The sequence below is a fragment of the Girardinichthys multiradiatus genome, chromosome 15, assembly GCF_021462225.1.
Source record: "Girardinichthys multiradiatus isolate DD_20200921_A chromosome 15, DD_fGirMul_XY1, whole genome shotgun sequence".
Classification (NCBI taxonomy): domain Eukaryota; kingdom Metazoa; phylum Chordata; class Actinopteri; order Cyprinodontiformes; family Goodeidae; genus Girardinichthys; species Girardinichthys multiradiatus.
The window spans coordinates 19,901,396-19,924,383 of record NC_061808.1 but is presented as its reverse complement, the minus strand read 5'-3'; the positions used below and the strand labels follow the sequence as shown (position 1 = coordinate 19,924,383).

General features: G+C 39.3%; 2 protein-coding genes across 3 annotated transcripts; both read right to left on the bottom strand.

Annotated features, from left to right (window-relative positions):
* Nucleotides 1-1,693: 1,693 nt before the first annotated feature.
* Nucleotides 1,694-4,314, bottom strand: zgc:153284 (uncharacterized protein LOC751696 homolog). Its single transcript, XM_047388375.1, has 3 exons — nt 4,133-4,314; nt 3,760-3,927; nt 1,694-1,971 (listed from the first exon to the last, which is right to left on the bottom strand). Exons 1-3 carry the CDS (start codon nt 4,175-4,177, stop codon nt 1,909-1,911), a joined length of 276 nt encoding a protein of 91 aa, XP_047244331.1. The 5' UTR covers nt 4,178-4,314; the 3' UTR covers nt 1,694-1,908.
* Nucleotides 4,315-6,368: 2,054 nt separating this feature from the next.
* On the bottom strand, nt 6,369-21,868 carry LOC124882160 (deleted in malignant brain tumors 1 protein-like). Of its 2 annotated transcripts, none has more exons than XM_047388373.1 (17): nt 21,722-21,868; nt 20,738-20,800; nt 20,419-20,445; nt 19,995-20,306; nt 15,343-15,636; nt 14,910-15,224; nt 14,527-14,817; nt 13,319-13,633; nt 12,922-13,221; nt 12,518-12,826; nt 12,022-12,333; nt 10,589-10,897; nt 10,216-10,509; nt 9,749-10,084; nt 9,541-9,648; nt 8,280-8,361; nt 6,369-7,132 (listed from the first exon to the last, which is right to left on the bottom strand). In XM_047388373.1, exons 2-17 carry the CDS (start codon nt 20,772-20,774, stop codon nt 6,979-6,981), a joined length of 3,795 nt encoding a protein of 1,264 aa, XP_047244329.1. In that variant the 5' UTR covers nt 20,775-20,800; nt 21,722-21,868; the 3' UTR covers nt 6,369-6,978. The 2 variants fall into 2 exon arrangements, with proteins under 2 accessions (XP_047244329.1, XP_047244330.1); XM_047388374.1 differs by lacking the exon at nt 21,722-21,868 and adding an exon at nt 20,975-21,074.
* Nucleotides 21,869-22,988: the final 1,120 nt, after the last annotated feature.

The window sequence follows — 22,988 nt, the reverse complement described above, 5'->3', positions numbered from 1 at the left end:
ATCATGAGAAAAGAGAAAGCTATCAAATGTGAGCCAGCTCCCATTATTGAGTGGGCTTGATGAGTTCGCTCGTTCAGGAGCAACACATCACTAATACAGAGACTAGCAGAGCCTTTCTTCTCTCAGGAGGCTAAATGTACTTAGTATGAATTGTACTTAAGGTAATATATGTATATTTTTATTTCTAACATAGTATTTTTAATGTGTTCACATTTTTTACTGTAATTTTAGATTTATTGGCTTGTTCTGGTGTTAAAGTAACTTAAAAAAACGAACATGTGTTATCAATAGTCGAACCTCGGCTTCAGGAGGAGCAGTGTGGTTTTCGTCCCGGCCGTGGAACACTGGACCAGCTCTATACCCTCTACAGTGTGCTCGAGGGTTCATGGGAGTTTGCCCAACCGGTTCACGTGTTTTGTGGACCTGGAGAAGGCATTCGACTGTGTCCCTCGTGATGCCCTGTGGGGGGTGCTCCAGGAGTATGGAATCGGGGGCCCTTTACTAGGGGCCATCCGGTCCCTGTACGAGCGGAGCAGAAGTTTGGTCCGCATTGCCGGCACTAAGTCGGACCTGTTCCCAGTGCATGTTGGACTCCGGCATGGCTGCCCTTTGTCACCGGTCCTGTTCATAACTTTTATGGACAGGATTTCTAGACGCAGCCAAGGGCCGGAGGGGGTCGGGTTTGGGGACCAGTGGATTTCGTCTCTTCTTTTTGCAGATGACGTGGTCCTGCTGGCCCTCTCTAGCCAAGACCTACAGCATGCGCTGTGGCGATTCGCAGCCGAGTGTGAAGCGGCTGGGATGAAGATCAGCTCCTCCAAGTCCGAGGCCATGGTACTCGACCAGAAAAGGGTGGCTTGTCCTCTTCAGGTTGGAGGGGAGTTCCTGCCTCAAGTGGAGGAGTTTAAGTATCTCGGGGTCTTGTTCACGAGTGAGGGAAGAATGGAGCGGGAGATCGACAGACGGATCGGTGCGGCTGCCACAGTAATGGGGGCGCTGTGCCGGTCCGTTGTGGTGAAGAGAGAGCTGAGCCGAAAAGCAAAGCTCTCAATTTACTGGTCGGTCTACGTTCCTACACTCACCTATGGCCATGAACTTTGGGTCATGACCGAAAGAACGAGATCCCGGATACAAGCGGCTGAAATGAGCTTCCTCCGTAGGGTGGCCGGGCACTCCCTTAGAGATAGGGTGAGGAGCTCGGCCATCCGGGAGGAGCTCGGAGTAGAGCCGCTGCTCCTCCACATCGAGAGGAGCCAGTTGAGGTGGCTCGGGCATCTATACCGGATGCCTCCTGGACACCTTCCTTGGGAGGTGTTCCAGGCACGTCCCACCGGGAGGAGGCCCAGGACACGCTGGAGGGACTGTCTCTCGGCTGGCCTGGGAACGCTTTGGGCTCCCCCTGGAGGAACTGGAGGAGGTGTCTGGAGAGAGGGACGTCTGGGCGTCTTTGTTGAGTCTGCTGCCCCCGCGACCCGGTCCCGGATAAGCGGAAGACGACGAGTACGAGTACGAGTACATGTGTTATGAAATAGAACATTTCAGTTCACTTTTTTGTAGTTATGTTGCTCAAAAGGTTATACCTATTGAGTTAAATAATGTCTTTAATGTTGGCTGATTACTGATAAGTGAAATTGTATAAAGTGCAGTAAAAAAAAAAAAAATGTTACAGAAATAAAAAAGCGTAGCCAATAAATTAAAAAGTTTAAAGATATTTTATTTCAATTTTTCAAACTTCCAAAATGTGCTGCTACCCCAAAAAACCACATATGCCTCTTGGTAGTATCTTGAAGCAATTAAGCATATCTTATACCACATATGCAAGCGAAAACATATTCTTTCATAATTGTTTGTGCAGCTAATTCAACTAAAATATTCCCGAGGGTCCCACGCTGCTGATAAGTACTCCCTTTACAGCTTGAGGAACTGCTCTAGTTTCTCCATCTCAATAGCTTGCTCGAATGCAGCAAAGTCCTAAAAAAAAAAAAAAGAAAAAATAGTTGACACTTTTAGTTTCAGATAGAGAGATGAAAAGAGAGAAAAGAAAGACAGATGGTGCATTTTGTTGTCAGTTATTTAACTGTTTACGACACAGGAAGGAAAAAAATACTTTTAAGAAAAATTTTTGGTACGCCAAAGATATCAGTTATGGTTTAGTTCATGTTAAAGTCTGATTGTACAAGATTTATGTTTTGTGTGTACGTAAAATAAAGTATGGTGGACTGTTTGTGGAATTTTTTTCCAATGTTAAGTAAAACAGACAGACAGAGGAGTATGCTAAGTCTGGCTGTAAGTTTCAATTCCTAAATCACAGCAACCTGATGTTCCACACCTGGGTTCAACCCATAACGTAATAAATACAACTCATTGAGCTCCTTTGAGTTTGTACTGCTTAAGAGTCTTATCTTGTCATTACAGATTGCCAAAAAAAGAACTACAAATATTTAACAACCATCCCCATGTCATGATCCTTAGAACTTTGGTTCTGTTGTTTTGTGTACTTTTGAGTTTTCATGTGTTAGCTTAGATTCTGTTCTGAGTTGTGGTTCCCGTTTTCTTTGTTTTAACTCTTTCTGAGTTCTCCAACTCTTTAGTCTTCTGTATTCTAGTTCCTCTCTTATATAGTCATGCTCTATTTCTCCCTCAGTTGTTCTTCCTCTGGCAATTAGTCCCACCTGCTTCATGCTCTTTTGATCCTCCTCCCTAGTATTTAGGTCCTCTAGTTGGGTCTCGTATTACTGACCCTGCTGTACCTTGTCTGAGTCTCCTATTTAGTGTTTTAGAGTAGCACAAGAAGAGGGGGCGCAATATTTAAAAATATCAGCTTTATCCATCATTTGAACAGATTTTCTATTATTTTTATGCATGTGCAGGGAACCCTGTGTGTTGCGTAGGTACCCCTTCTCTGCTTTGTCATTTACAAAGAGCTCACGTTGAGTGTGGGGAAAGTAATGGTGACTGAAGGAGGGGCTCATATAGGGCCTCTCCATTCAAGCAAGAACTGCTTCTGCTCCTGTGGATTTGGTAATTTTCTGGACTTTTTTGCTGTTTATTAAACTTTTCGAAACTGGAAATGGCCTTCCTTTTCTTACCATTTAAACGCATAACACTATAATTATTATAAAACTAACGGCCATCACCATGAGACACACAATCCCCACAGTACGGTGGTGGGAACATCATGCTCTGCGAATGCTTTTCTTCAACCGGACAGGATGGCTGCTCAGTTGATGGGAAAATGGATGGAGCTAAATACATTGCAATACTTGCAAATAACCTGTTAGATGCTGGAAAAAGGTGAACCTGAGTGACAGGTTATTTTGCATGTAGGACAACAACCCTAAGCAACAGCCAGAGCTACAATGGAATGGCTTATTTCCCGGGTCTCAAACTCCAGTCTTCATAGGCCGTTGTTCTACAAGTTTTAGGTGTGTGCTTCAACACCCTTATATATATATATACATTAATTTGATCATTATCAGGACTCTTTAAAACCAGCCTGCATTCCTAGGAGGTAATTCAGATCAAAAAGTATGGTAAAAAAATGATGTTTGGCCTATAGAACCTTAAAACAGAACGAGGAATATGTTATTCTTTTTAAAATTACAGCAGTGTCTGTGAAGCCAAAAGGGTGATTCATACAGTAAATATTTATTTAATCCCTGTGTCCACACACTGTTCTGCTGCAAGGTGCAGCACATGTGTAAATCCTTCATGTAAAACAATTTTTTAAAATTATCTTAAAGGATGAATGAATCTTACTCCACAGTATGCATCTCCGTTGAATATTTGTGGGGGAAGTGCTTTTGGATTGCCTGACTTCTTCCTCATGAAATCCTTGTCTTCTGACTTTTGAGTAATATCTACAGCTTTGAAGGGAATCTTCTTCGAAGACAGGACAGAGAAGATTCTTTCTTGATTTTTCTTCAGCTGGAAAGAAAAGCTTTTCATTAGTTAATAGTGGTGAAGTGTGCCCAGTAATCAGGTCTACGTTCTGGCAAAAAATAAATAAATACACCTCACTGTCCATAGTATGTTGCCAGTCCGTCTATGCATACAAAATACAACGAACAACATGCCTCGCTGTATTTTCTGCATGTAAAAAAAGAAAGAAAACAAAGACCGTATACTGTACCTCCAGAGAACTGCTCACACTGGCCATGTAGATTGTCACTCCCATGTCTGCTATTTAAAAAGAAATACAGCAATCTATATAGAAACAGAGGTTTTTAGACAGAAAAACACTCAGAATGTTGCAGTATCCTGTCTGAAGGTATGTGAGCTCGTTGAAGCAGCAGACAAGGTGAAAACAGGTTTGGACAAAGTTTACCTTCCTGCATGGACACACCCACCTGTCTGACTAGTCCCGTCAAGGCCTGTCCCTGTCATTAGTCAAGAATGCACACACACATAGACACACCTTTAGAAAGCTTAAACAGCAGTAAAATTACATGAAAACCCATAAGTTATCTTCATATTGTGTTTATGAATCCAAAGGAACAGTTTTGCACCAACTAGTGGAGGAAAGAGATAACAAGACATTAAGCATGGCAGAATTATGGATTTAGCCTTCATTTTGTGCATAGGTCATTACTTAGGCACTGTGAAGCACAATTAATCTATTTTAATATTTCAAGTTTATTATCTACCATATACAACACTGCATGGTTTATATGACAAAATATATTCAGTCTGGTTCACCAAAATGCATTTCTGTTGTAAAGAGCTAAATGTATTCAATTTAGCTTCATTTTCTGCTGTTTAAGTTAGGTTTATTGTACAGTGCTGTGAGTTTTTCCTTCACACACATTCTCTGTTTTTACTGTTTTTGTCATACTGAAATGTTTCACATCATGAAATAAATTAAATATCTCAAAAGATTACCAGGGTAAATACGAAATGCATTTTTTTTTTAAAGCAGTTTTTAAATCAACCCAGCTTGAGGTGAAAACCTATTTACTCCCCTCTCCCCATTAAATTGTATATAAACCACATTTCTTTGGAAAGCAGCCACAAGAATCAAGAAATTAAATAGAACTTTTGTGACAACCTGAAGTAGGCTAAAAGATATAAAATGCAACTCATAATGCCCCGATATAAAGAAATTCAAGAAAAGATAAAGAAATTCACAACTGTCTGTCTGGAAAGGACTAAAAGCCATATTTAAGGCTTTGGGACTTCAATGAAAAACAGCGAGAGCCATTAGCCACAAATCGAGAAAATATAGAACAGTGGGGAACCTTCCCCGGAGTGACCAACCGGTACAACTTACTTAAAGTGCTGACGAGGCTTTAGGAACCTAGAAAAACACTTAAAGCACTGCAGACCTCATTTGCCTCAGGTAAAGTCAATGTTCATAATTCAACAGTATAAAAGAGACTGGGCAAAAATGGCCCAAATTTTAATCTAACTAAACCTAACTTTTGACGCTTAATGGGAGTCCATGGTAGAGAAGAAACACAAAGGCCAATCTAACATTTGCGTAAAACATCTTGATGATTTTCAAGACCTGTGAGAAAATATTGTGTGGACCTAAAAGACAAAGTGGGCCCTTTTATGAAGGTGTGCATCCTGTTGCATCTGGCATGCAATAAACACATCAGTGCAACCACCAGTGTGTGACCTTAAGCTCAAGCACACTTGACAATAGATAATGATCAAACTTACACCAGTAAGTCCATCTCTAAATGGCTCAAAAAGAGAAAAAAAAAAGGATTTAAGGTTTTGTGGCTCAGTCAAAGTCTGGACCAAAATTTCATTGAGATCCTGTAGCATGAGCTTAAATAAGCTGTTCATGCTCAAAAACTAAAATAAAGCAATTGTGCAAAATAGACTTGGCCAAAATTCCTCCACAGCAATGTAAAACGTATTGCTGGTTGCAGTAAACGCTTAATGGGAGTTGTTGCTGCCAAGGCTGGCACAACTAATTTTTACCTGATGCAGCTTGTTGTCTGCCAGGGCTCAGGTCTTCCTTATTCAACTGTTTGTACAAGGGTAGAGAGCAACTAAAACAAAACTCGCAAAAATCGTTGCACCTTTGGATACGATTCTGCTCAAACATGAGTAACTTCAGGAACATATGTTGCAAGCTTAATTATCAAAACAGAGGAAACAAGCAAGCATCACCCTATCGGTTCTGTGAACTCCAGATCAAAACATTGTTATCTGAAGTGAGAGAGTTTTTTGGAGTTTATTGTAGTCTATATGTGCCAAGTAAGAATGTTATTTAGTCCTTTAATGATACATTTGTTGTAGGTGAAGTGTTGTTAGACATATACATATCATCTAGTAATGTATGCCTGTGCCATCCTCTAATTGCATGCTCATTTATTTCTTACGAAATGAATGACTGAAGTCGAAACTGTTTGGAATACTTTGTAACACATACAACTTTATTAATCAGTCACACTTTATAAAAAGCAAATCACTGAGAAACACCAAAACAATTTTCCGTCTTCTTGATTCAATGTAATTAAGACCTTCAGCTAATCCTTGAAGCCTATAGCATTATGATTTACCTTATCTATAAAAATCACTGCAGCAATATGTATGGAAAAACTTGTTTTAAGCTAAATTAGCTTTATGGCATTAATGATTTAAACTATATTTTACCTTTGAGCAAATGTCTCTTAAATCAAATGACAAGGCATCCATTATTCCATTGTAAAATAAAAATAAAAATGAAAAACAATTACTTTTCAGAAAAGTAAGAACACAACAAAGTTCACGATTGCCTATAGAACATATAAGCAGCTACTATACACCATCATAAGTCCGATGTTTGTCTCTCTTATAGTTCCGTGCTCTGATGCAGAAGCTTACACCATGAAGTCTCAGAACATGAAGACGTTACTTTTGGTGTTTTCACAGGTATTGAAAGAAGTGAAACACTGCCATTCAGCTTGATGTTGTGTTGCTTTGAAAAAAAGACAGTAGGCCTTTGTTGGAAGTTGCTGCTAGTTACAGCTAGGGCCATGTCTATCAAGAATCAACCAGTGGGTCAAGCTCGTAACAAACTCTTCCTGCCAAGTCTTCTGGGGCTTTCTCTACAATGCTCTCAGAATCAGGATTGGTGCTCATTGCTTTTATTCTGTCAGTGTGTTGTCCTCTTTCATACAACTGGTTAGTGCGTTCCCTAAAAGAAAACAATAAGAGTTAAAATTAGAATTACTTGACTACAAAATCAACAAAGACTTGGGACTTGACTTTCACACTAATGACTCATGACTTCATTTGGTCTTAAGCTGTTTGACTTGAAGATACTTGATATCTTACACCAAACAGCAAGTGCATTACAATGGAGCAGGGCCTGAGGTGCATTAATATAACTGTGACAGTGACCCTGCTGAGCGTCTCTGGTCATTTCCAAATGACCAGAACCTCCTTCTGTTGCTCCAACATGCATCCATGAATCCCCTGTGTTGTTTAACTGCTTATCTTCTGACACTAAAGAAGCCAAAGGTGGTGGATAGGTGCTCTCTTCCAATGCTATCAAAGAAGTGTGCACACAATTTTCTTTTCTTTTCTGTGTTATTTTTTAGCTTAAACACAAAAAACTGAAAAAGGCTACATATCTTTGTACTTGTAATCTATTTGAGAACCTCTGCCCTAATCCAAATTCTAGTGCAACCAACTGCCATCAGAGGGGAATGAATAAATAGAGTGTACCTGTATGCTATTTAATCTCCTTACAAATACAGCTGTACTGTAAAAGGCCTCAGGGGTTTGTTAGAGAATAAAAATCAAGGAACAAACAGCATCATGAAAGCAATTAACACATATTAAAGAGGAAGTTGTGGAGAAGTTTAAGGCACGGTTAGACTGTAAAACAATATCTCAAGCTTTAAACATTCCACTGAGCTCTGTTAAATCCATCAACCATTGGCAGAAATGCAACCAAGAGCCCCATGGTAACTTCGGAATAGCTGCAGAGATCCACAGCTCTGGTGAGAAAACCTGTTGACAGAACCATGCTTTCCACATATCTGACCTTTTCGGAACAGTAGTGAGAAATGAGCTACTCTTAAAAGAAAGCCACAATAAGTGAATTTGCAGTTTGCCAGTGAAACATGGTGATGGCAGCATCATGCTATGGAGATCCTATTCTTCAACGGGGCAATCCTGGAACAAAACCTGTTAGACCTCAACCAAATTAATAATCTGTGGCAGGACTTGAAAACTGTCCTCACAGACCCTGTCCGTCCAAGAGGGACTGATTTTACAAAGAATAACGGGACAAAACGTTCAGTGGATCGAGTAAGAGATGTGCAGATTATCCTTACCTTTCATCAGGTGTCCCATTGCTTCTGTCATCCGTATCTTGTTTTTTGGGTTCCAACCTGTTGCTAAACAGAACCATGACACCTAAAAAAAAGCATAACATATCGTATTAGTTCTCTTTGTAAAATCTCTTTAGCTCCTTCTCTTTAGCTCAGGATTTAGGTCCAGGAGGGGTGATGGCGATTAAAAAGATTAATTTATGTTGAACCATTTCTGTGCTGATTTGGCCACGTGTTTTGAACCATTATCCTGCTGATAGTGGCCAATAGACCATCCATTTTCAGTTTAGTGGTATAAGTATACAGATTTGTGTTTAAAATGTCCTAATTTTGAAGAGTTCATGAGGCCAGGTGCACTAATAAGGTCCTTTAGAAGAGAAACAGGGCCACAGCATCACCAATCTTTTACTATGCAGTTGGGCGTGAGGTGCATTTCCACCTAAGTATTCTATGTTTCACACTAAAAAAAGCTCAATCTTAGTCTCTTCTGACTAGCAGACATGATTCCATTTAAAGTCTGAGTATGCAAACTCTGCACGTTTTTAATGGTAGGACCTTTCCTGACCTTTTTCTGGCATGCCTCACAAACAACCGTTTAGCATATTAGTTAGCATCTAATGGCTCCTATGAAGACTTGGTGACCCCAAGATCTCACTGTTCGCAGCAGTTGTCTAACAATGAGCGCTGGAGATGTTTTTTACCTCACATAAAATCTTCCTCACTGTGTGGTGGTAAGATAAACATGCTTCCTCATCCAGCCTAGTGGTCACTGTTACATCGGGGGCTCATGCTACATTATATTTATACCCCAGGGACACAAAAAGGCATGGATTACTGATTAGAATTTCTATGAGACTATGAGCAATGTAGGAAAAGAAAACAACTTAAAAAGGTTTCACTTAAATTTATTTTAAGCGGATTTTTGGTGGAATCAATAATTGTACCAATTAATTTACCCTAGAAAATAAATGTACTAAAATTAAAGTTTAGATTGTTTTAGAAGTTTTCAGTCTGAGAAATTGCAACTGTAATCAAATATTGAGTTTATTTTAATGCTCACATTTTTAGCATGGTTGCCAACAAATATGTCCATATATGTATGTATTTCTGACCTATATGGGCAATAAGATAAGAGGTGTAATATATTGCAAGGACCAAATGGCAAACTTTTCTAGTTTTCAAACATTTATGAGTGAAAAATGCCTTGTGGACCACTATATAATATAATATTCTACGATCAATAACAATGAAATATGAATCTTACCAGCACCTCGCCATTTCTTTCTCCAAACAAAGAAACCGATGACCAATATAAAAAGCAGTATCACCAATACACTCACAACACCTGCGACAACTGATGAGGATGTGGTTGCTGTGAAGATAAAAAGAAGTGTTGGAAGAAAATAAGGCTAACAACAAAATAACAGAAATAAAATATTTATTATTTATTATTTTTTTATATGAAGTGTTACCGAGTACAGTGACTTGGAGTGACTTGGAGGGAATGGAACAGAATGAAACTGATGAGATGTTAACAGCGTAGAGACAAGAATACTCTGCTTGATCTTTAAAATCTATTTCTGCGAATTCAAAGTACGCCAGGTAGAAGACGGTGTGGCCAATCGCTGGTTTCATCTGAGTAATGTTTTTGTCAGACCTGGTCAGGTAGAAAATGCCTCCAGGATATCTGGAATAAGTGGAACAGGTTATGGAGAAGTCACTTCCTTTGGTGATGGATACTTTGACAGGACTGTAGATCACCAAAACATGACCAGATGTTAGAGAGATGTCGGGTTTCTCTAAATTCACTGCATGATAGAAGCAAAAAAATATATATATTTAAGAACATCATGATAATCCACATATCTAAGAATACATAGGACTTGATATTGTTTTGTAAAACTGTATGCAAACAAACAAAGACAAAATCTTTCTTTACCTTTAACAGTGAGATCAACAGTATTTCCTTGAGGATAATAGATGATTTGTTCTGGCAGTTTCTTATGATATTCACAGAAGTACGACCCATTTAGGAAGAAGTCTGCTTGAGGGAAGACAAAGGTTGCCGCTTCATGGTCTGAGAATTTTTCCTTAGAAAATGACCCCTGAGTCTTTTTTAGCACAAATGTCCCACCCAAATGTTCTGTTGCCACAGTGCATGTGATTTCCACTTTTTCACCCCAGTGTACATCTGTAGAAGGACTTAAAGTAATTTGGGGCTTTTGTAGATCACCTGAAACAGATTTGCAGAGTCATAAAAGCTTTATTGGAGAAACATGACACATAGATTCAAAATGAGCCTGGCTTCTTACCTAAACAGATGACACTGGCATCTTCACCATGTCCACAGTTATTTTCTCCAAAGCCCCGGTGTCTACAGTGTGTAAGAGCAGCTTCTTGGCCTGTACAATCAACATTATCCATCCATATTGGACCGGAGCCTCTACCAAAATGAGCACTGGTGGGGGCAGAGACAGCATGACCACAGCCAAGCTGTCTACACACCACATCAGCATTCTTGATTTCCCAGTCATCATCACACACGGTACCCCATTGGCCTTTGTAGAAGATCTCCACTCTGCCAGAGCACTGGCCTGAGCCACCAATCAACCGCAGCTGGGCTGCACAAAACCAGAAAAATTTTCAGTACAATCTGAATACACACTGAAAGAGACACAACTTTTCAAACAAACCATGATAAACCCTTTCACGGGTAAAAAAAAAAAAAAAAAAAAAAAGAGTCTTTAAAAGTGATTAAACACTAACTTGTAAAGTAAACATTAAAGGTTTGAACTCAGGTTTTATTATATTTGCAGAAGTTCAATATAGTTTAATATCAGATTAAAAAAATTCAGAACCTCTTTTATCATAGATTTCTTTCACAATGGTGGATTCAGAAATCTTGAGAGTGTGGTCCAACCATCAAGGGATCACACAAAGTTTACTCTAATTTGCTGGATAGGATGGTTCAGAGGATTGTTTTTCTTCTGATTCAGAAGGAGCAGTATGGCATTTGTCCTGGCCATAAAATATTTGATCAGATCTTTACCCTCGCAGAATTGCAAGGGATCATGGGACATTGGTTGTCCAGTCAAGATTTGTTTTGTGAATCTGGAAAAGGCTTTCAACCTTTACTTTGAAGCATTTTGTTGGAGGTGCTTCAGGACAATGTGGTGCTGCACAAAGTTGAAGTTGTTCCTATTACTGATTGCCTGTCACACACCTTGTTTTTGGTGTTAATGGATACAATCTCAAGGTGTAATAATGAAGGTTCTTTGCTTTTTACAGATGATTGTGTTTTGTTTGTATCTTGAAGTCATGACCTTCAGGGTGCAATGTACCATTCCCAGTCAAGCAGCTGAGATGAGAGTCCTATCTCCCAATCAGAGAAAAAAATGGAGTGCTCCCTCCAGGTGGGGGTTAGTCTCTGCCTCAAACGGAGGAGTTCAAATACCTCGGTGTCTTGTTCACAAGTGATGGTATGATAGTGCATGCGATGGTTAGGCAGATTGGGGCCTTGTCTGCAGTAATAAGCATATTGCTCCAGCCTGTCATGGTAAAACAAGAGCTGAGTCCAAAAGCAAAGCTCTCAGCTTACTGCTCCTTCGACATTCCAGCCCTCTCCTGTGGTCATCGGATATTGAATATGACAAATGAAAAAGGTCCTGGACAACAGTGGCTGAAAGTGCTCTTGAAGTGCTCTTGAATGTACAACAAAATATGACATTGTTTATAAAAACCTTACCTGCACACATTACTCCAGCATCCTGCCCATGTCCACACGTTGATCTTCTGAAACCATTCACTGAGCATTTTTGAAGAGAAGTCAAGTTGTTGAAACATGAATTGCTCTCCACCACAGTTCCATTGCCTTGACCAAAAATGGCACCACCAGGAGCATTCAAAGCATGACCACACTCCAGCAACTGACATGCCACCTCTGCCTTACTTTCTGTCCAGGCTGCATCACAAACTGTTTGCCACGTTTCACCATGACGGACCTCAACTCTTCCAGAGCACTCGTCCTTGCCATTAGCCAACCGGACCTCCAAACTCCCTGTGAAGATAATTCACACAAGTAGCCATACAGCAGACAATATCTAATCAAAAGTAAAATATTCAGATGCTTTTAATGTGCACTAAATCCAGGAGACAAGGTGTAGAATTTATAACCAAAATGTGAGATTGAAAAAAGGGAAAGAAACCATCCATCACAGCAATTTGCTGTCTTTTATTATTACCTGTGCAAATCACACCAGCTATAGCAGTTGTGTTGCAGGTTTTGTCTCTAAACGGTCTTTGTTGGCATTGAGAGAGTGTAGACTCCCTTCCACTGCATTCAATTTGTTCAATCCATGTCTGTCCTGTGCCACGGCCATACTCAGACATTCTGGTAATTTTATGAGCCCTCCCACAGTTCAGCTGTTTGCACACCACCATTGCATCATTTATGTCCCAGGACTCCCCACACACAGTTCCCCACTGGCCTTTATCATAAAACTCCACTCTTCCAACACAGTGATGGGGCCCATCAGCTAACTTCACAATTCCTGGAAATTACAGAAAACATATAGCGGTAATTTAAGACTGAGAATACAAGTTAAATGTTAAAACCCAAATTTTTAGAATTTGACACAGCACATACCAGAGCATTGGATGGATGCCTCTTCAATACGATCATTTCTGGTTCTGGTATACTCTCTCAGTGTGCACTGAGTGACAGAGTGCTCTGTGCCACTACAAGTAATCTTTAAGCCTCTGAGCTCTTGGCCTTGACCAAATGATCCTGAAGCCTTTACAGCATCTCCACAATTCATCTCTCTGCACACCACTGAAGCTTCACCCATACCAAAGTTGACATTGAATATCGGTGACCAGTGGCCACCATGGTAGACTTCGAGCCTGCCAGAGCACATGTCAGTGCCATTGATCAATCTAAGGTTAGCTAGAAAATATAGTAGAGTTTGTTAGGTGTGAAACAATTTATTTGACTAATTTAAACTTTGATGATCGCACCTTGAAACAGCTGGTAACATAGATACCTGAACAAATCACCCCAGCATCTTCCCCATGGCCACAGTTATTTACTCCGAAAGGAGGACGTAGGCAATGCAAAAGGGATGACTCATTGCCAAAGCAATTGACATCATCTAGCCAGATGTTTCCTTGGCCTTGGCCGAAGTAGGCCGCTGTTTTAGCTGTCTGAGCGGTTCCACAGTCCAAGGCAATGCACACAACCTGAGCATCTTTGAGGTCCCAGTCATCATCACACACTGTTCCCCACTGGCCATCATGCAGAACCTCCACTCTGCCAGAGCATCGGTCAGTACCATTAACAACCCTAAGTGGTGGACTACCTAAGGAAAAGTCATATTTGAAGTACAAGAGTTATTAATTGCCAAATGAGAACAAACTCAGTCCGTTACTAAATAATAACCCTCTTAGAGGATTAAACCCATTCTGAATCACATGAAACTTGCACTTAAAAAATCTGTTGAAACATTCAGAACAATGTGAAATGCTTTACTTACATTAAGCAACACAACCTGCTTCCAATTTCAGAATCACAAAATAACTTTTTTATGTCTATTTTAATTTCTCCCCCTGCTGGAAGAGGATTAAGACTACATTTTTATTCATTCTGATAAAAAAGTGGTCATTCTTGGGTTACTGTATTTTCTATTTATGTTCAATTAAAACAATTCATTAAGGAATACTGCCTTTTTTGGTTGTTTCTTAGGCCAACACCTGATTTTGTGTTTTATTATTTTCCTCATTATTATATTATTAATTTTATAATTAGCATTTTTTCTTGTTTCTTGAGATCATACAGAGCAACTGCTGATTAAATAGAAGAATAGAAGAAAATATTTTTGGAGAAGAAAGTATTGACAGAGTAAACAACTATGCCGTGCAAGTGTCAGAGCTAAGAAATGATCAATATAGTGTTTGGTGAACTACTTGAACAATTTTGAGTTTGTATTGTTTTATGTATTGGAAATAATGAAATTCTGAGGGGAAGCCATCAGAATGTTAACCAAAATCTGGAAGCAAGAATTGTACAAACCTTTATTGTGAGCCCATGCACACCATACTAAGGTCTAACAAAGATCAAATTTAGCTTTTACAATGGTAGATGTCTCGTTAAGAATAATGCTGTAAAAAAGACTCAACCACCAAAGAGTCATTTTCTAAACAGGTCAGACTAGGAAACTCAGATTCTTTAATTAAGAAAATTTTGCTTGTTTACCTGTACATGCAACAGAGACACCATCACATCTCCCGACATGTTCGTCCACCACACACTGGCTGATAGAGCTCACATTACCAGAGCATCTACTAATAAACCCTGCCAGCGTGCTGTCGCCAAAAGTGAAGACTTCTTGGGATTTCTTTGGTGTTCCACAACTGAGTTCTTTACAGAGAACTGCAGCATCTGTAGGACTCCAACTGTTACTGCAGATCTTTCCCCAGCGACCATTGTGGAAGACCTCCACTCTGCCAGAACACCTGTCGGTCCCATTAATCAGTCTCACAGTCTCTGGAAAGCAAACAGTTAAAGAGGTATGTGTCCGATTTATCTAAAATGACCTGTGCATATATCAAAGACAAAAAGATTAGAGCACGTGTTACCTGAGCACACAACACCAGCATCTTCATGGTGGTCACAGTCATGCTCTCCAAAACCTCTATGTGGGCATTCAGATAGGGACTTCTCATGACCAGTGCAGTCAATATCATCCAACCAGACCTGATCATGTCCCCTGCCAAAGAATGCCTTGTACTTGACTGTAAGAGCGTTCCCACAGTTCATCGCTCGGCACGTTACAGCTGCTTCTTGCATACCCCATTTGTCATCACAAACGGTTCCCCACTGTCCCTCATAATAAACTTCTACTCGACCAGAACACCGATTTGTCCCATTTATAAGCCGGATTGGCTTGCTGTCTGTGAAGTTTTGTAAAAGAAAGTTTGATATTTTTATTTAAGCACACAAGAAAGGAGCTATGTTAATATTAAAATTGAAGCAAATTTGTGGTAAAACGTGAGATATCATTTAACTTACTCGTGCAGGTGATGGTAGCATCAATGCAGGTTTCTCTGAATTCTTGTAGCATGCACTTAGAGATGGAGGTCTCATTCCCAGCACAGTTGGCTTTGATACCATACAGGCCCTTCCCCTCTCCAAAGTATTGTGTTGCAGACTGAACAACAGGCGACCCACAACTGATCTCCAAGCACACCACGTCAGCTGCTTCCTTACCCCAGTCACTGCTGCACACTCGTTTCCACTGGCCGTCATGGAAGAGCTCCACTCTGCCGTTACAACGATCGGTTCCGTTGACGATCCGAACATGTTCTAAATACAACAAATAAACAATATGCAGGATAACAAGAATAGTAAAAACAATAGGAAACCATGCATGAGTTTATATAAGCCGATGGGTACTGCCTTGAAAGCTAACGATTTCAAGTAAATCTTCATAATGTACTTTCAGTTTACTGAAAGGGGTGTCTATTTACTCCAATACAGCGCCTTGTAAAAGTATTCATACCCCTTGAACGTTTCCACGTTGTCACATTACAAACACAAACATAATATATATTTTATTGGAATTTTATGTGAAAGACCAACACAAAGTGGTATACAATTGTGAAGTGGAACAAAAATTATACATGATTTCTTTTTGTTTTACAAATGAAAAACTCAGAAGGGCATTGTTCATACAGCAGACAGCCAACCGGATTCAATAGTTTGTGGAGCCACCTTTTGCTGCAACTACAACTGCAAGTCTTTTAGGGTATGTCTCTACCAGCTTTGCACATCTAGTGACTGAAAATCTTTCCCATTCTTTGCAAAACAGCTCAAACTCAGTCAAATTAGATGGAGAGCATTTGTGAACAGCAGTTTTCAGATCTTGCCACAGATTCTCGATTGGGTTTAGGTCTGGACTTTAACTGAGCCATTCTAACACATGAATGTGTTTTGGTTTAAACCATTCCATTGTAGCCCTGACTTTTTGGTTAGGGTTGGTTGTCCTGCTGGAAGGTGAACCTCCCCCCCAGTCTCAAGTCTTTTGCAGATTTCAACAGGTTTTCTTCCAAGATTGTCCTGTATTTGGCTCCATCCATCTTCCCATCGACTCTGACCACCTTCCCTTTCCCTGCTGAAGGGAAGCACCCCCAGAGCATGATGGTGCCACCACCATATTTGACAGTGGGGATGGTGTGTTCAGAAGGATGTGTAGTGGTAGTTTTCCACCACAAATAGCATTTTGCATTTTGGCCAAAAAGTTCAATTTTGGTCTCTGACCAAAACACCTTCTTCCACATGTTTGCTGTGTCCCCAACATGGCTTCTGGCAAACTGCAAACGGGACTTCTTATGGTTTTCTTTTAACAATGGCTTTCTTCTTGCCACTCTTCCATAAAGACCACATTTGTGCAGTGCATAAGTAATAGTTGACCTGTGGACAGATTCCCCCACCTGAGCTGTAGATCTCTGCAGTTCGTCCAGAGTCACCATGGGGCTCTTGGCTACATCTCTGATCAGTGCTCTCCTTGTTCTCCCTGTACGTTTAGGTGGACGGTCTTGTCTTGGTAGATTTACAGATTTGCCCTACTCTTTCCATTTCCAGATGATGGATTGAACAGTGCTCCATGAAATGTTCAAAGCTTGGGAAATCTTTTTATGGCCTAAGCCTGCTTTAAAACTTCTCCACAACTTTATCCCTGACTTGTCTGGTGTGTTCCTTGGACTTCAAGATGCTGTTTGCTGCCCAATATTGTTTTAACCAACCTCTGAGGCCGTCACAGAGCAGCTGTATTTGTACTGAGATTAGATTACACACAGGTGGACTCTATTTAGTCATTAGCAATCATCGGGCAACTTCTGAAGGCAACTGGTTGCACTCAGAGTAAAGGGGACTGAATACTTTTACACACTGCACTTTTTCATTTTTATATTTGTAAAAAATGTTTTAAATCATGTATAATTTTTATTCCACTCCACAAGTGTATACCACATTGTGTTGGTATTTCACATAATATAAAAATAAAAAAAATCATGTTTGTGGTTGCAATGTGACGTGTGGAAAAGTTCAAGGGGTATGAATACTTTTACCAGCCACTGTAAATATCTACAACAGTAGGTTTATCATAGTTATTTCTGTTTGGTGAGGGGGACCTAATCTTTCATTTGTCTTTAGAGCCAACTGGCCTAAAAAAGGATCAGAATCAAAAGTAAGGAGGGTATAATACAAAGTTTACAGAAAATAATATATAATTTTGATTAATAGATATGTAAAATTTGAGCACTTTTGTGACTATCTCAAGTCATTAAAACACCTTACTGTAAGTTAAATGAATGGATATGCATTGGTTTGCAGGTGTATAACATGTGCTGTTTACATGTTTACATGAGATGAAAGTAGGAAGGGACAAAATGGCAACATGTAGGCATAAAATGTCACCACAAGCAAAGGGGCGAACTGACAAGGGTCGTTTTGAAATTTATGAAAGCATTACATGGTTCTGCAGTATACTGTAATTAATGATGACAAAATAAGAAAAACATATCAGAACATATGCCAAAAAAACAAAATCATTCTGTTCAGACCTCCATGGTTAACTGTGGGGATGTTTAATGCTTAATTTAATTTAATGGGGTTTAATTCTTCTCCTTTTTCTATGCCAAATAAATGCTGTATTCAGGATGACCTTGGTCATAGTCCTTTGGATTATTTCTTTTGCACCACTGCCCTTGGCAGTCCAGGTGTCCCTTTTTGACTTCCTACCACATCCTCTGAAATTTTCCATTGTGGAATGTTTCATATTTTTTAACAATGCTATGTACTGTGGTCACTGGAACTTGAAGACATATGTGTATATATATAAATATATAAAAATATGTCTGATATTCTAGGTTCTTCAAAGTAGCCACCTTTTGTTATGATCTGTTGATGAGCTTCAACAGGTAGTCACCTGAAATGGTTTTCCAACAGTCTTGAAGGAGTTCCTAGAGATGTTTAGCACTTGTTGGCCATTTTGCCTTCACTCTGCGGTCCAGCTCACCCCAAACCATCTCGATTGGGTTCAGGTCCGGTGAATGTGGAGGCCAGGTCATCTGGTACAGCACCCCATCACTCTCCTTCTTGGTCAAATAGCCCTTACACAGCCTGGAGGTGTGTTTGGAGTCATTGTCCTGTTGTAAAATAAATGATGGTCCAACTAAACGCAAACCGGATGGAATAGCATGCCGCTGCAAGATGCTGTGGTAGCCATGCTGGTTCAGTATGCCTTCAATTTTGAATAAATCCCCAACAGTGTCACCAGCAAAGCACCCCCACACCATCACACCTCCTCCTCCATGCTTCATGGTGGGAACCAGGCATGTAGAGTCCATCCGTTCACCTCTTCTGCGCCACACAAAGACACGGTGGTTGGAACCAAAGATCTCAAACTTGGACTCATCAGACCAAAGCACAGATTTCCACTGGTCTAATGTCCATTTATTGTGTTCTTTAGCCCAAACAAGTCTCTTTTGCTTGTTGCCTGTCCTCAGCAGTGGTTTCCTAGCAGCTATTTTACCATGAAGGCCTGATTCACACAGTCTCCTCTGAACAGTTGTTCTAGAGATGTGTCTGCTGCTAGAACTCTGTGTGGCATTGACCTGTTCTCTAATCTGAGCTGCTGTTAACCTGCGATTTCTGAGGCTGGTGACTCGGATGAACTTATTGTCCGCAGCAGAGGTGACTCTTGGTCTTCCTTTCCTGGGGCGGTCCTCATGTGAGCCAGTTTCTTTGTAGCGCTTGATGGTTTTTGCGACTGCACTTGGGGACACTTTCAAAGTTTTCCCAATTGTTCGGAATGACTGACCTTCATTTCTTAAAGTAATGATTTCCACTCGTTTTTCTTTACTTAGCTGCTTTTTTCTTGCCATAATACAAATTCTAACAGTCTATTCAGTAGGACTATCAGCTATGTACTGTATCCACCTCCTGAACAACACAACTGATGGTCCCAACCCCATTTATAAGGCTTGAAATCCCACTTATTAAACCTGACAGGGCACACCTGTGAAGTGAAAACCATTTCAGGTGACTACCTCTTGAAGCTCATCGACAGAATGCCAAGAGTGTACGTAGCAGTAATCAAAGCAAAAGGTGGCTACTTTGAAGAACCTAGAATATAAGACATATTTTCAGTTGTTTCAAACTTTTTTGTTCAGTATATAATTCCACATGTGTTAATTCATGGTTTTGATGCCTTCAGTGTGAAGCTACAATATTCATAGTCATGAAAATAAAGACAACTCTTTGAATGAGAAGGTGTGTCTGAACTTTTGGTCTGTACTGTATCTATATATATATATATATATATATATATATATATATATATATATAGTTTTTAAAAGACTACAGATCCCCAGAGGTGTACTGACTCGGCATGTAGACCAAATAGTTAGTGATATCTGGAATTGTAATGCAAGGAAGGAGCTCAAGGTCCATGCTCTAACAATCCTGACTGACATATCTTCACCCAGATAGTGTAGCCACTGATAAGCACTATTCCAGTGAACTGATTTAGACCATGATGACTTTAAACTTATATTCCTGTAACACTTACACACATGTGTAAGATGTATTTATTCAACTCTTATTAAAAAAAGCACATACAAGTAACATTTGTGATGCATATCAAATATAGTAAGGCTTACCTGAGCATACAACCCCAGCATCTTCACTATGCCCACAATTATTATTCCCGAAAGGCTTGTGTGGGCACTTGATGATGGAGGTCTCTTGCCCAGTGCACTGCACGTCATCCAACCAGATCTCGTCCCTGCCTTCTCCAAAGAACGCACCTTTTTTGGCCTCCATGACTGTGCCACAATTTAACTCTCGGCACACCACCTCAGCGTTGGCAATGCTCCAGTGATCATCACAAATGGTGCCCCAGCTGTCCTGGTGATTGATCTCCACTCTGCCAGCGCAACGTGAAGGCCCAACCAGCCTAATTTTCTCACATTCTGGAAACGAAAGGTAACCAGTAAAAAACAACTGATGGACAAAGACAGCAAAGATACCTCTTTAATAAGATGTACATGCATATCCAGGCATCTATACTTAGAATTCACTGACCTGTAAGTAGTGGTAAGCTCAGCAGACCTGAAGGGTAATTAAATATAATTTAAATAATTAAGTGTGTTGATATACAACAATCATCCATAAAAGAAAGTGCGGCAGTTTAGAAAATTCATTACTTTTCCAACAGCACTGAAAAAGACAAAACTATATAAATGTAAACAATAAAAATCTGTTTTAAATAAACTCACTCTCTTATGTTTCCTCTCTCTGTTAAGACTTCACATGGGAGCAAACAAATATTTTACTGTGCTATACTTATAATGTAAAACATTCCCTGAGAGGTTAATACAAACTAAGTAAAAAAAAAACTCACCTATTATTAAAAGGAAAAGAAAATGCTGTTTTTCCATATTATATCTTCAGAGGAGGCCAAATCCTGCAAAAGGCACCAGAAATGTAAATAAAAAGAGGAAGTTTCTGTTCCCCTAAAATGTTTTGTAGCTCACAGCATTTTGTACATGTGATTAATGCTGAAAAGGAATTAACCCCTTTTGGATTATTAATTAGTATTTTTTGTTCTCCCCATGGCTGAAATATGTTGCCCTCTTACCTGAACATCAACAAATTCTGACCTGCTATGCAGAGATTAATAAACAAATATAAAAATGGTTTTATATCCTAAATCTCCAAAGGATCCATGCTCCATGCGGATCCAGTAATTGCTAGGAAGAAAATGGACTGTGTGGCCTTGGACTGCAAACTGGACGCATGTTGACATTTTGATCAATCATTAAAGATGGAGCATGATAGGGCATTTCATTTTGTTTTACAACATACACACAAAATAATTTGAAAAACAGATCTTATAAGATAAACAGAGGAGCTTTCAATATGTATCATTTTTGGAAAGCAGATGTATATAAACTTTATTTATACAAAGGCTGAACATGCCAAAAGACCTAGAGGAAAATGTAGATCAAAAGGAAGTTTGTTTGAGAACTTGACCTCTGACCATGGAAGCTTATATTATGCCTCTTCCACCATTTATCAAACTTTCCAATACAACTATTTAACCCTTCTTCAAATTCTACAAAGTTTTGCAAAGTAACTTTTTAACCAATACGAAAACCTTGGGGCAATTTTGTATGAAGATCCAATTTGTAAAGTACTATAAAATGTTCACCACCATGATTAAAAAAGCACTGAGCAGAACATTTCACTGACTCAGACTTAGAGATGAGCGGATAAATATTCTGGTTACTCTTTTAAAACTAAGATTATATTGAGCTTGATTATTGTAAAATACATTTTTTTAAATAAAAATAGAATGTTACTGTTTTGAAAATTATCTTCTTACCTTACAGGCTTGATGCAACCTCTCTTTAACAGAAGAACAAAAAATTAATAAAAGAAAATCTGGTCTTGGGCAACACCACAATTTCACAAACACTTGACATTCAGGAACTAGCCCCTGCCCAACAACTTTTATATGACTTCATGTCTAGATGCAAAACATTTCCTATTATGAAACTGCATCTTTGTGATCAGCATATTTATTCATTTCCTTCTACAAGCCACTGGCGTTTTCTTTAAGCAAAGAGCATCCCACAATGTAATAAAGCTATACGTTCTGGAGCATGTTTGATACTAGCAAACACTGCATTACAGTCATTTTTTTGGGATAGATCAGCACAGAGTGGTGCATATTTGTTAAGTCAAAGGAAAATAATAGTAACTTAAAAAAATAGTGATTTAACAAATCAAAATCTGAAAAGTGTGGCCTACTGAAAGCATCATTAAGTGTGTATTGGACGGTGCCAGAATCAGTTTTAAGTTTTAAGACCATTCATATCTTATGTTTGGCAAGAAAACTATTGCAGTTTTATTAACCGTTCAGAAATATCTTTAAATTTGACTGAACATCGAGTTTAGATTTCAAGTCAAAAAAACACACTGAAAATAATTTATTGAACGTTCAAGCATTTTATAGATTTCATTGTTTTTTGGGGGCAGAAGCAACAAATTTCATCCAATGTATTGCAAAACTGCATTTAATTGTCTATTCAGCATTTTGGGTCAACTGACATCTGTTGTTACACACATCAATTTCCTTTGGTGAAAGTTGCACATTCTAATGACACAAAATTGTGCACGTCCTCTTATTACCATTGTCACAGTGTACATTTTTATAGACGTTTCGAAAGCTACGTTCAATCCTTGTTCACCTCTTGTCCCTGATTTACTTATAAATAACAGACCACTTTAACAACCATGCAAGTGTTAGTAAATTAGTTATACTAATCAACTCCAAATATATTAGGCAGAAACAAGCCAGGAGAGGCATGATGGTGGCCAAAAGTGTCCAGATGTTTCAAAATGCCACATCATACCGTGTAATCATGCCATGTAATATGATCATCTTTTTGGCAAGCTCCACATGACAGCATATAGGACCCTCTGTTGGCACCCTGATAAAGATGTGTCAATGAAAGGTACAAATACTCGTAAAAATATATTTTCCTTTAGGCAGTTGAAAGAAACTATTTGAAAGTCCACATTTTAAACTCTTGCATAGTGGGAAAAATATTACAAATCTTGTTTTTCTACAAATATTGACACTCATA